The 15,051-nt window shown below is 43.2% G+C and overlaps 1 protein-coding gene across 4 annotated transcripts in view; it reads right to left on the minus strand.

The window, feature by feature from the left end:
* Positions 1-15,051, minus strand: part of cep112 (centrosomal protein 112) — a 406,308-nt gene that overhangs the window by 164,000 nt on the left and 227,257 nt on the right. For all 4 annotated transcript variants that reach the window (XM_061885269.1, XM_061885270.1, XM_061885268.1 and 1 more), the window contains one exon: positions 7,372-7,602. In XM_061885269.1, coding sequence (XP_061741253.1) covers positions 7,372-7,602 — 231 coding nt within the window. The remainder of the gene's footprint in view (positions 1-7,371; positions 7,603-15,051) is intronic.

The following is a 15,051-nucleotide window of genomic DNA, read 5'->3' on the forward strand; positions in this document are numbered from 1 at the left end:
ATGGACTTCCCAAAGTCCTGACTTAAACGTGTGGACAATGCTCAAGAAACAAGTCCATGTCAGAAAACCAAGAAATTTAGCAGAATTGCACCAATTTTGTCAAGAGGAGTGGTCATAAATTCAAGCATGGCTACTGTCATGTTTGAACATTGATGACATCTATCAAACAGACAAAAAAGCAAGGAATTAACCAGAGACATAATCAAATTTGGCTCGATGAGGAGAAACGCGTAGACCTGTACCCCGGTCCAGTGTCCCACCACACTCTGACGAAAGATTGTACGCTTGCTCTTTTATTTGGACTCTCCCCGATTACACGGCAACGGCTGTTTCTAAAGGAAGGGGGTCGTAAACAGCCGCTGCCTTTGGTCACAAAACAGTTCAAAGAAAAGGTAAAGGGAGTCGGGTCCTGCTTGCTGTCCGCTTTGTAGAGCTCGGGTCAAGACAAAAATCTTCCCGTGGATTACAATACATCAAAGAAACTGACACCTTCATGTCGCTTCCCATCCTACACTGTGGAGTTTTCACAAGACTTTTGCTTGGTAGGATTGGAAACTCAGGACAGCCATGACATTACGACACTTATGACCAGGACTGCACACAAAAACTAAATTGGCACACAATTCACCTCAAAGATGATAGCATGCCAAAAATAAACAATTTACTTTAAAAACAAACAAACATGTTTTCCAAACTAAAAGTAAGGTTCAGGTGACTCTACTAAATGAGAATCACCGTATAACAAACCGAGTGTACCATTCCACGGCAAAATGGCCACTTGGTTGTTTGGAGGTTTCTCTATTTTGGAGCTAATGCTACACAGCTGGTGCAGGATGGTGTCTAATGGAAAAAAAAAAAAAACCCTCATTGATGGGCCCTGCCGGGGGGGATTAAGTCCTGATCAACCTCACCCTTAAGTTAGCTTCCTGCTAGAGCGGCAGAAGATTACCAATTGATTTCCCCGACCGGTACCAAAAGGTTAAAACACATTAAAGGGACGACTTTGTGTCTGTTTGAAGTTCACCTGGATTGAGCAAGAAAGCCAAAAAATGTAGAGCTGGATAACGGATCAACTGCGGTTTCCACTCCACCTGTGTACTGTTGCGTTTGGACCAGATGTTCCTCCAAGGGAATTTAAACTGCTGGTCACCCCCAAGTTCTTTTGATGACACATAAGCTGATTTTAAATGAATCCCAGACAGAATAGGTATTTTGACATTTTATTCCAAAGCTTTGGAGAGACCAATCCATGAACGACACATTCAAATGTTGATCTGAAAACACTACGCAAGTCTTGCCTTTTTCACTACGTTTCACTGCACCATAAAATTTCCAGTTACCTTTCTTAATTTACCAAACGTTTGAGTTCACGACTTTACGAATGCTGTAAACTCCCTCTTAACCCTTTCAAGAAACGTTCCTTTTTTTAATTTTCTTTTTATCTCGACCTGCTAATTTCATTGTCGACAACAGCACATTCAATTGATCATCAACCGGCAATCATTCATCACATGTTCCCCAGCCGCTTCCACATTTGTGTCTCTTTTGTCTCAGTATCTATCGTCCCCGATGACCGGTTTCAAACCCTTTACTCTGAGTCAATCATCCCAGATGTCGAGGTTCGAACCCTTTATGTCAGGGGCACTCACACTTTTTCTGCAGGCGAGCTACTTTTCAATTGACCAAGTCGAGGAGATCTACCTCATTCCTATTTATACCTGTAATTTATATTTATTTATTTATGAAAGAGACATTTTTGTTAACAAGTTAAATGTGTTTAATGATAATACAAGCATGTTTAACACACATAGATTCCTTCCTTTCATGAAGACAAGAATATAAGTTGGTGTATTACCTGATTCTGATGACTTGCATTGATTGGAATTAGACAGTGGTGCTGATAACGTCCACATTTTCAAATGGAGGAAACAAAAAGTCCTCCTTTCTGTCCAATACCACATGAAAGTGGTTGGATTTGGCATCTCATTTGTCCAACTTGCATACTCCTTTTTAAACACTTTGTTATGAGAGTAGCATATGTGTGTGGCCCTTTAATGTCTGGCAGCAGGTGAGTGACGTCAGTGAGTGTGTGGGTGGGCAAGCAAGTGAGAAAGCGGTCGCTGAAATACATTGGCATCAAACTCCGTAGCTTGCTAGCTTTCTGAGACTCTTATTTTGTTAGCACAGGCAGGATGAAACAGGTCTTTTATGGTGAAGACAGGAAGTGTGCAGTCGCTCTTTAGAGTTTTGACAGTAGGTACGGAGTCTCTAGAAATAAAATGTGTTTCTCTGCGTCCGCCCTGTTAGTGATTTTTTTCTTAAATATGAGCTGGCAGCAGCCAGCGTCATCTCACAAGATCCTCGGGTGGCGAGAATGTCAAACAACTGACCAAAGTGAAGTCTTGGTATGATTGATGATTGCTCATTTTTATGTACATTTTTTAATGCCTGGCTTGAGATCGACTGACACACCCTCCGAGATCGACCAGTCGATCGCGATCGACGTAATGGGCACCCCTGCTTTATGTTATCCCAGACAACAGGTTTCGAACCTTTTACTCAGAGTCACTCGTCCCAGACGACGGAGTTCGAATCCTTTACTCTTATAGGGGAGACCAAATCCCCAGGATGAGCCACACCCGACTTTTTGCTTACTCGTCAGTGAAGCAGCCATTCACGGTAGTCCGAAGGGTTCTCAACCCGTTACTCCCCTGGCGACGTCCAACGACCCAGGGTGAGCCACACCCGACTATTAGTGCACTCTTCAATGAAACAGCCCGGCATAGGACTCTCACTATTATGTTAGATCCACTATGGACTGGACTCTCACTATTATGTTAGATCCACTATGGACTGGACTCTCACTATTATGTTAGATCCACTATGGACTGGACTCTCACTATTATGTTAGATCCACTATGGACTGGACTCTCACACTATTATGTTAGATCCACTATGGACTGGACTCTCACACTATTATGTTAGATCCACTATGGACTGGACTCTCACTATTATGTTAGATCCACTATGGACTGGACTCTCACTATTATGTTAGATCCACTATGGACTGGACTCTCACTATTATGTTAGATCCACTATGGACTGGACTCTCAGACTATTATGTTAGATCCACTATGGACTGGACTCTCACACTATTATGTTAGATCCACTATGGACTGGACTCTCACTATTATGTTAGCTCCACTATGGACTGGACTCTCTCACTATTATGTTAGATCCACTATGGACTGGACTCTCACTATTATGTTAGATCCACTATGGACTGGACTCTCACACTATTATGTTAGATCCACTATGGACTGGACTCTCACACTATTATGTTAGATCCACTATGGACTGGACTCTCACTATTATGTTAGATCCACTATGGACTGGACTCTCACAATATTATGTTAGACCCAAGAAGGACTAGACTCTCACAATATTATGTTAGACCCAAGAAGGACTAGACTCTCACACTATTATGTTAGATCCACTATGGACTGGACTCTCACTATTATGTTAGATCCACTATGGACTGGACTCTCTCACTATTATGTTAGATCCACTATGGACTGGACTCTCACACTATTATGTTAGACCCAAGAAGGACTAGACTCTCACACTATTATGTTAGATCCACTATGGACTGGACTCTCACACTATTATGTTAGATCCACTATGGACTGGACTCTCACACTATTATGTTAGATCCACTATGGACTGGACTCTCACTATTATGTTAAATCCACTATGGACTGGACTCTCACACTATTATGTTAGATCCACTATGGAGTGGACTCTCACTATTATGTTAGATCCACTATGGACTGGACTCTCACACTATTAGGTTAGATCCACCCTGGACTGGACTCTCACTATTATGTTAGATCCACTATGGACTGGACTCTCTCACTATTATGTTAGATCCTCTATGGATTGGACTCTCACACTATTATGTTAGATCCACTATGGACTGGACTCTCACACTATTATGTTAGATCCACTATGGACTAGACTCTCACACTATTATGTTAGATCCACTATGGACTAGACTCTCACACTATTATGTTGGAATACTCAGGTTGTAGTTGCGTGTAGTAAACAAAGAAGCCATGACGAGTGTGGCGAGACAGGTGAATAGATAGCTCTCTGATTAGTGGTCGACTGCAGGTGAGTGTGCCGACCACTAACCAGAGGCAGGTGAACCCAATTAACCCCCAGAGAAACCAAAACAAACCCAGAGGTGCACAAAACAGGAACTAAGGGAGTCCAAAAACCCAGAACATTACATCACCCCAGGCCCACAGCCGACAAGAGAACCAACAGGACAATAAACAAGTATGAAGCCGGCTAGTCCGTCAGCCCCGACAACCACCACGAGTGCCCACTACCACCAGTCACAACATCAACCACCGCCCTGCACCGGACCCAGCAGCCAGGGGGGGCCCACACCACAGACAAATGGTATCAGAAACAGCAGCTGCAATAGCCCCAGACAGCCAGGACCACCCCATCAAATAAAAGTGATCGAGAAAATAAAATAAATAAAAAAACTGCGACCGGCAACCACACGCCAACAGGATCATGGAGACCAGACCGCGCCAGCCCGCCAGTCAGCCCAAACGGCAACATGCAAACAAGAGACATTAACACCTCCTCCACCCATAGACCCCACCACCCCAACCCAAACACACCACCACCCAAACAACCGAGACACAGCATCCAGACCAGACAAAGGGGCCGCGTCGCCACCGCATCAAGTCACCAACACAGACTCCACAGCGCAAGGACGGGCCACACGGGCACGGACCCCGCTTAACAGGAAGCGAGACCCTCACGACGCCCCACAAAAATAAATAATATAATGTACTCTTGTTTTTTCTTTCAAATAAAAAAACCAAAAACAAATATATATATATATATATATAAAATAAAATAAAATCCTCACACCTTCAGCGAGGTCTTGCCCGGGAGTGGCAGGCCACCAGACAACAGTTCCTGCAACCCGTGCTGCCAAGGAGGCAATGAGGGGTGCGCCGTACTCCCAAACCCCAACCCCAGCCCCCCCATGCATGTGTACAGGGCCCCCAGAGTGTCTACTGACCTCCAGTCCCTATTGATGTGTGTACTGTAGCGTGAATGAGATGTGTATGCTTGTGGAAACTAATAATGCGATTAAAATTGGGGGGCATGAAGGTCATGGTGGCTCCCAACCAAGCCGAGCCCCCCAAATCCTAAGTGTCTATAATGCAGCTAAGATTGATGGACGAGCAGGGGACAAGACAGGAGGACTGGAGTCCCATAGGAGGTGTCCTTATCCCCCCTACCATGCAGGACCACCCCCCAAAGTCTTATATATGTGTGAGTGTGTGTGATATAAGTAGGAGAGGTAGAGGGCCCGGACATACCCCCCCTCCCCCAGTCCATGCGGGCGACAACCAGGAACTACAGCCAGGAGGCCACCGCTTCCCCCCATGGCCCGTGACCTACACCAGACCATTTTAAGAGGACGCCATGCGAGTCCGCCCCCTTCCAAACAAAGCCAGCACCCGCCCACCCCAAACCATCATTGCAGAGCCCATACCGGCAACCGAATGCAGAAAAACTGCACAGCCCCCATGCCCAGTGCAAACACTGCATCCCGGCCATCCACACATCAACGTGCCCATACCAGACCCGGCCAGGGGGCGGAGCCCCTCAATGGGGGAAGAAGCCAATGCATCCCGTCCACAAGTCAGCATTCAAACCGGCCGGCAAGCCAACGCCAGCCATCCCCCACAACCCCACAAGCGCGCGAACACCAATCACGGTCCCCCAACAACTCCAACCCAACACAGCAATGCCAACCACTGGTAGCACCACAGCAACCATCACCACTACCGCCCACTCGCAGTATAAACACCCGCGGTCGCCGGAGTCGAGACAAAATAAACAAAAAATAATAATATCCGACCCTGTAAACCAGGGGCGTCAAACTCAAATACAGAGTGGGACAACATTTAAAACTGAACAAAGCCGCGGGCCAAGGTTGAACAAATGAACCTTTTAATAGGGACCCAAACAAGTGTTGCATTGAATATTGAACAAGCAAGGCTTATATAACTTTATAGTGACATGCAAAATCCAGTTTCAAATAATAATAATAAAAAAATATCATTAATTATCGCTCAGTTTGCTACACTGATTTGCTTTAACACGGAATATGGAACAAGCAACGCTTATATAACTTAATAGTGCAAAATCAACTTTCAAAAACAAATGAAAAAACAATGGCATATTAAATACAATTTTAATAAAAAATGGAATGCCTCTTCTCTATTTGCAGCCTTCTGAGGTAAATATCAACACAACATTTTTCCACAGGCTAATACATTTGAAAATAAATGGGGGGGGGGGGGGTGTTTATTAGTAGCGTGGTGTTTATATTGTAGCATCCCAAAAGAGTTATTGCAGCAAAGGGTTCTGGGTATTTGTTCTGTTGTGTTTATGTTGTGTTACGGTGCAGATGTTCTCCCGAAATGTGTTTATTATTCTTGTTTGGTGTGGGTTCACAGTGTGGCGCATATTTGTAACAGTGTTAAAGTTGTTTATACGGCCACCCTCAGTGTGACCTGTATGGCTGTTGACTAAGTATGCCTTGCATTCACATACCTCTGTGTAGAAGCCGCATATATCATGTGACTGGGCCGGCACGCAGTTTGTATGGAGGAAAAGCGGACGTGACGACAGGTCTTAGAGGGCGTGCCTTAAAGGCAGTGCCTTTAAGGCACGCCCTCAATATTGTTGTCCGGGTGGAAATCGGGAGAATGTTTTTCGGGAGGGACGCTAAAATTCGGGAGTCTCCCGCAAAATCGGGAGGGTTGGCAAGTATGAGTATTAGCGGTGAGTGCGGTGTTACAGCGACACCGCCCCTGTATGATACCAGCAGGCCAGCTCTAATGTTGATTTGATATTGCCTCAAGGGCCAAATGAAATTAGCGCGGGCCAGAGTTTGACACCCATGTTGTAAACCATAACAACTCACACCCCCAGCTACCAAAAATGATTCCTGGGCGTGGCCACCGCTGCTGCTCACCGCTCCCCTCACCTCCCAGGGAGTGAACAAGGGTGATGGGTGAAATGCAGAGAATTGTTTCGCCACACCTAGTGTGTGTGTGTGTGTGTGTGTGTGTGTGTGTGTGTGTGTGTGTGTGTGTGTGTGTGTGTGTGTGTGACAATCATTGGTACTTTTCCCAGTCACTGAGGCCTCATTTACCTATCACTCCTGTGTCGTTGCCCAAAACCACATCCTGTGACTCAATGTCTCAGCAATCAAACATGGTACTTGCCACAAGTAGGCATTCCACTGTCATGAACGCATGTGTTTACCTTTTCTTCAGCAGCATCCTTCTCCTGCTGGTGGCTTCTCTCCAGGTGGCTGCGGCTGCCTTCCATGTCGGAGCACAAGCGCTTGAGGGCCGCCTCTTTGTCCAGGTGAGCCTTCTGCCTCTCCTCCTCTCGCAGGGCCGCCGCCTCAGCCAGTTGTTGCTTGTGCTGGACCCGGGCCAGGTGGAGTTCCTCACGCCAGCGTGCCAGCTGGGCCTCCAAGTTGGCAATGGTCTGGAAAGACACGGACGCAGGAAGTGTTTTGTCAACTCAGTGCACATGCGTGTGTGGATCTCTGCAATCATTCCAGCAGGTTCCAATTTTACTCATCATGTTAATTGCCTGATTGCAGCTGAGATAGACGCCAGCGGCCCCAAAAGGGAATAAGCGGTAGAAAATGGATGGATGGATGTTAATTGTATGTCGCAAGAAACAACATGTTATGTCAGGGGTGTCCAAAGTGCGGCCCGGGGGCCATTTGCGGCCCACAAGTCATTTTTTTAACGGCCCCACAGCACATTGTAAAAATACTATTAAAAAAATAAAATAAAACATAAAAAGTGTTATAAAAGAGCGAACAGGTGAAATGTAACAAGAAAATGTTGCAATGTTGACTCTAATAACACAAAGCTGCCATGCAGGCTGTTTCTTTCTTTAAAAAGCACTCTTCAGCATCAACATGCTGCCGCTAGGTGACATCATACGCAAACACGGTGTTAGCCAGGTTATATTTAACATGAGCCATGAAGATGTCTTTAATCTTTTATTCTCTCATTAAAATATATGGACGGTGCGGAGATGCTGTCATGAGTTGAGAGATCCCCTGTTGGCCGTGACATCGGGAATGACACTCGTGGAAATAAGGGTGGTTGCAGGGATGGGAGGAAGTGGAAGGACAGGGACTGATGTGGAGGTTTCCAGAAGGCGAAAGGCTAGAAGACAACATGCTGAAAGTTAAAAGTCCTACTGAAAGCCACTACTAGCCACCACACAGTCTGATAGTTTATATATCAATGATGAAATATTAACATTGCAACACATGACAATACGGCCGCTTTAGTTTAATAAATTGCAATTTTAAATTTCGCGCCGAACTATCCTGCTGAAAAGTCGCGGTATGATGACACGTGCGCATGACGTCACACATTGTAGAGGACATTTTGTTCAAGCATCGTTCCCAGCTACAAGTCGTCTGTTTTCATCGCATAATTCCACAGTATTCTGGACATCTGTGTTGCTGAATCCTTTGCAATTTGTTTAATGAATAATGGAGACGTCAAAGAAGAAAGCTGTAGGTGGGAAGCGGTGTATTGCGGCCGCCTTTAGCAACACAAACACAGCCGGTGTTTCATTGTTTACATTCCCCAAAGATGACGGTGAAGCTTTACTATGGAACAGAGCGGTCAAGCGAACACGGTTGGATTGGACCACACACACAAAGTACAGTGTATTATGCAGCCATCATTTCGAAAGATCATGTTTCGAAGAGGGTTCCTTTGCGAAGGGCAGAGATGGGCATCGCCACCACCCGTCGACTGGTGCTGAAGAAAGGTGCGGGGCCGACCTTCAGGTTGTACAGGTACGACCATGTAATCTCACTAAAACACTAGTAACACAATAAGAAGATGAGACATTTTCCAGAATTATTGTAGTAAATTTGTCTAATAACATCTGAATCGCTCCCACTCTAGTCTTTTTTTTCTAGTCCTTCACTCTCACTTTCCTCATCCATGAATCTTTCATCCTCGCTCAAATTAATGGGGGAATCGTCGTTTTCTCGGTCTGAATCGCTCTGGCTGCTGGTGGCCATGATTATAAACAATGTTCAGGTGTGAGGAGCTCCACAACCCGTGACGTCACGCGCACATCGTCTGCTACTTCCGCTACAGGCAAGGCTTTTTTATTAGTTGCCAACTTTATCGTGGATGTTCTCTACTAAATCCTTTCAGCAAAAATATGTTGAAATGATGAAGTATGACACATAGAATGGAGCTGCTATCCCCGTTTAAATAAGAACATCTCATTTCAGTAGGCCTTTAAGTCAATGTACAAATCCTTTTCAGCTTACATTCAATTGAATAGACTGCAAAGACAAGATAATTCATGTTCACACTGAGAAACTTAATTTTGTTTTGCAAATAATCATTAACTTAAAGTTTAATGGCAGCAACACATTGCAAAAAAGTTGTAACCGGGGCATTTTTACCACTGTGTTACGTGACCTTTCCTTTTAACAACAAACAGTGAAGGTTTGGGAACTGAGGAGACACATTTTTGAAGTGGAATTCTTTCCCATTCTTGTTTGATGTACAACTTAAGTTGTTTGACAGTCTCCTGCCTCATATTTTAGCCTTCATATTGCACCACACATTTTCAATGGGAGACAGGTCAGGACTGCAGGCAGGCCAGTCTAGTACCCGCACTCAATTACTATAAAGACACGCTGTTGTAACACATGGCTTCTAGACAAGGGGGGTCAACCACATCTGCAGTCATCTCCAAGGTTTCTCATTGTCATTGCACTGGGTTGAGTTTTTCCTTGCCCTGATGTGGGTGCTGAACCGAGGATGTCGTTGTGGCTTGTGCAGCCCTTTGAGACACTAGTGATTTAGGGCTATATAAATAAACGATTGATTGATTGATTATTGATTTAAATGTGTTTTATTTTTACATTTAAACATTAAAATGAAGCAATTTTTAAATGGCTCGTATATGTTACTTTGATTCTTCCAGTTGTGTATCACCACCATTATTATTATCATTATTAGCTTTATTATCATTGTTGTTTTCATATGTACTGTGTTCTATTGATTCCTCTATATTCAATAAATAGAAATAACAAATAAATAATGTAGTATGTGGGTACATAAATATTGTATAAATGTTGTGTTACTGACTACACTTAAATCCCTGCTTCTTCATTAACTGGAAAAAGACAAACATTGTATCTAAAACATTTTAAACCAAGCATGAAAAAAAATCTATCTGATCTTTTTTATATCCTCATTAATGTTTAATTGTTGTCAGTCCAACACAAGGAAGTCAGGATGTGATGTATGCACACTGTCATGGACTTCCTGTCTTTAAACAAACGACCATCTTCCTCCTCCACCATCAGTCAAATCAGACTAAAAATAGTCATCTGTGGGGATGTGACTTGCAATCATTAAATAAATATATTTCATGCCAGCCAATCAGTGACAAAGAAGACAAGTCGGGCTGACAGGACTATCATGCAGGAAGTGACAATACAAGAAAAGCACACTAGAAAGAAAAACCAGTCTGGTGGTCTGACTTCTTCTCATCAACACTTTCTTTGTCTTCATGCTCTCTACTTCACTGCTTTTCAACATAATAGTGAGAGTCCAGTCCATAGTGGATCTAACATAATAGTGAGAGTCCGGTCCATAGTGGATCTAACATAATAGTGTGAGAGTCCAGTCCATAGTGGATCTAACATAATAGTGTGAGAGTCCAGTCCATAGTGGATCTAACATAATAGTGAGAGTCCAGTCCACAGTGGATCTAACATAATAATGAGAGTCCAGTCCATAGTGGATCTAACATAATAGTGAGAGTCCAGTCCACAGTGGATCTAACATAATAATGAGAGTCCAGTCCATAGTGGATCTAACATAATAGTGTGAGAGTCCAGTCCATAGTGGATCTAACATAATAGTGTGAGAGTCCAGTCCATAGTGGATCTAACATAATAGTGTGAGAGTCCAGTCCATAGTGGATCTAACATAATAGTGAGAGTCCAGTCCATAGTGGATCTAACATAATAGTGTGAGAGTCCAGTCCATAGTGGATCTAACATAATAGTGTGAGAGTCCAGTCCATAGTGGATCTAACATAATAGTGAGAGTCCAGTCCACAGTGGATCTAACATAATAATGAGAGTCCAGTCCATAGTGGATCTAACATAATAGTGTGAGAGTCCAGTCCATAGTGGATCTAACATAATAGTGTGAGAGTCCAGTCCATAGTGGATCTAACATAATAGTGTGAGAGTCCAGTCCATAGTGGATCTAACATAATAGTGTGAGAGTCCAGTCCATAGTGGATCTAACATAATAGTGAGAGAGTCCAGTCCATAGTGGATCTAACATAATAGTGAGAGTCCAGTCCATAGTGGATCTAACATAATAGTGAGAGTCCAGTCCATAGTGGATCTAACATAATAGTGAGAGTCCAGTCCATAGTGGATCTAACATAATAGTGTGAGAGTCCAGTCCATAGTGGATCTAACATAATAGTGTGAGAGTCCAGTCCATAGTGGATCTAACATAATGGTGTGAGAGTCCAGTCCATAGTGGATCTAACATAATGGTGTGAGAGTCCAGTCCATAGTGGATCTAACATAATAGTGTGAGAGTCCAGTCCATAGTGGATCTAACATAATAGTGTGAAAGTCCAGTCCATAGTGGATCTAACATAATGGTGTGAGAGTCCAGTCCATAGTGGATCTAACATAATAGTGAGAGTCCAGTCCATAGTGGATCTAACATAATAGTGTGAGAGTCCAGTCCATAGTGGATCTAACATAATAGTGTGAGAGTCCAGTCCATAGTGGATCTAACATAATAGTGTGAGAGTCCAGTCCATAGTGGATCTAACATAATAGTGTGAGAGTCCAGTCCATAGTGGATCTAACATAATAGTGTGAGAGTCCAGTCCATAGTGGATCTAACATAATAGTGTGAGAGTCCAGTCCATAGTGGATCTAACATAATAGTGTGAGAGTCCAGTCCATAGTGGATCTAACATAATAGTGTGAGAGTCCAGTCCATAGTGGATCTAACATAATAGTGTGAGAGTCCAGTCCATAGTGGATCTAACATAATAGTGTGAGAGTCCAGTCCATAGTGGATATAACATAATACTGGGAGTCCAGTCCATAGTGGATCTAACATAATAGTGAGAGTCCAGTCCATAGTGGATCTAACATAATAGTGAGAGTCCAGTCCATAGTGGATCTAACATAATAGTGTGAGAGTCCAGTCCATAGTGGATCTTACATAATAGTGAGAGTCCAGTCCATAGTGGATCTAACATTATATTGTGAGAGTCCAGTCCATAGTGGATCTAACATAATAGTGAGAGTCCAGTCCATAGTGGATCTAACATAATAGTGAGAGTCCAGTCCATAGTGGATCTAACATAATAGTGTAAGAGTCCAGTCCATAGTTAAAAAATGAAACTCAGTTGACAGTAAAAAATCGTCACAATTGTTGGATAGACATTAAAGTCCTACTGAAATGAGATGTTCTTATTTAAACGGGGACAGCAGCTCCATTCTATGTGTCAGACTTCATCATTTCAACATATTTTTGCTGAAAGGATTTAGTAGAGAACACCCAGGATAAAGTTTGCAAGTGGAAAAAAGCCCCGCCTCTACAGGAAGTCGCAGACGATGATGTCACACATGTTGATGACTCCTCAAATATTCACATTGTTTATAAAGGGAGCCTCCAACAAAAAGTGCTATTTGGACGAGAAAACAACAATTTCCCCATTAATTTCAGCGAGGATGAAAGATTTGTGTTTGAGGATATTGAGAGCGACGGACTAGAGAAAATAAATAAATAAATACATTAAAAAATAAAAATAAAAACGCGTTTGAGACAGATTCATATCTCCCGTCCAAAGGCAAAACCTAGTAACTCACTTCTAGCTGATTTTGAGAAAACAAAGGAAAACCAATCCATCTTGATGCTGTCTTACAAAGATCTACAAAGTCATCAAACGTAAAGATGTTTCCTTGAGCTTTCATTTTCTTGCCGATTGAGCCATGGATTGAATCTGCTCTCAGGAACATGTGCCCTTTCTCCAGATATTTGATCACAATCTTGAGTGGGCCCCATTCTGCGTTTGCACATTGGACAAGAGCCGTGTACAGCGTCCAGTTTTTATTTGGACCTCCACAGTTATCTGCCCAAAAGAGTATGAAAGGGGAAGAATCAAGAAGACTACATTTAATGAAGGTGCTTGCAATCTTCCAAATATCTCCTCCTGCCATAATATCACATAGTCGGCCCCCATTCCTGCAAATGTCTCATTAAAGACAATAAGGCCACTGACAAAGAAGCTCCGATTGGTCCCTTGAGATACTAGGTTTTTCTGTTGTATCTACACGGTTATGTGGTAGTTGCTAGGTCCTGCCATGCGTGTGACAGCTTACTTACGGAACAAATGATAATACCGCATACACTAATGTAAAGGATATCACCTAGGAACTCCAAAATTATTATCAGCTCAGTTTTGACCAAAATTGAGTTACTGGGTTTTGCCTTTGGACGGGAGATATGTTTTTAGACACATTTACGAGGATAATTCTGGGAAATCCCTTATCTTTCTATTGTGTTGCTCGTGTTTTAGTGAGTTTAACAGTACCTGATAGTCGGAGGTGTACGTCCACGGCCGGGTGTTGACGCCAGTGTCTCGAGGAAGTCGCCGGCAGCTGTACGGACGACACAAGCTCAGCTGATATCCGGTAAGAGGCGACTTTTTAACCACAATTTCTCACCGAAACCTGCTGGTTGACATGTAGTCGGGATCCATGTCCGCTCTGATCCATAGTAAATGTATGTACAGTATGTGTGTATGTATGTGTGTATGCATGTATGTATGTATGTAGGTATATGTAGGGATGTATGTGTGTGTGTGTGTGTGTGTGTATGTATGTATGTATGTATGCATGCATGTGTGTGTGTATGTATGTATGTATGTATGTAGGTATATGTAGGGATGTATGTGTGTGTATGTATGTATGTATGTATGCATGCATGTGTGTATGTATGTATGTATGTATGTATGCATGTGTGTATGTATGTAGGTATTTATTTCTACATGGGTGTATGAATAAATGCATGTGTGTGTGTGTGTGTGTGTGTGTATGTATGTATGTATGTATGTATGTAAAGTACCAATAATTGTCACACACACACTAGGTGTGGCGAAATTATTCTCTGCATTTGACCCATCACCCTTGATCACCCCCTGGGAGGTGAGGGGAGCAGTGAGCAGCAGTGGTGGTCACGCCCGAGAATCATTTTTGGTGATTTAACCCCCAATTCCAAGCCTTGATGCTGAGTGCCAAGTAGGGAGGTAATGACTGCTGTTTTTATAGTCTTTGATACGACTCAGCCGGGGTTTGAACTCCAGACCTAGCCATCTGAGGGCGGACACTCTAACCACTAGTCCACTGAGTGAGTATGTATGGAAAACGCTGTGTCTTGATGTCCAAGACAAATGTGGAATCGGGGACAATAAAACCAATTATTATTGTTGTTATAATGTCTGTATGCACTGACAGCTAAAACATGATGAAAGTGATGAGATAATTAATGTTCTAGAAACAGACTAGAGTGTTCTCTACGGTTAACAAATGATGTTTAATAGTAAGTAGTCTAGCTAAATGTTGAAAAAAAAAAAAAGTACATTTTTTACATATGAGTTGCTGGTGTGTCAGCTGCTTGTCTTTTCATCATCTGACACCCCGGAATAGTCGCACAAGGAAGGCAAAGCGTAGAAGTTCACCTTCCTGTCCGGAATGAAAATGGAGATGTTGGCAACTGGCAAAGTTTGTCAGCTGACAGACGCCTGCTTGCTACTCACAATGTGGAGAGGAGCAAACACAACAGCAAGCACAGATGTTGGATGTGAGGACAGAAAGTTAGT

Source organism: Nerophis ophidion, linkage group LG23 (assembly GCF_033978795.1).
Source record: "Nerophis ophidion isolate RoL-2023_Sa linkage group LG23, RoL_Noph_v1.0, whole genome shotgun sequence".
In the NCBI taxonomy this organism is placed as follows: Eukaryota; Metazoa; Chordata; class Actinopteri; order Syngnathiformes; family Syngnathidae; genus Nerophis; species Nerophis ophidion.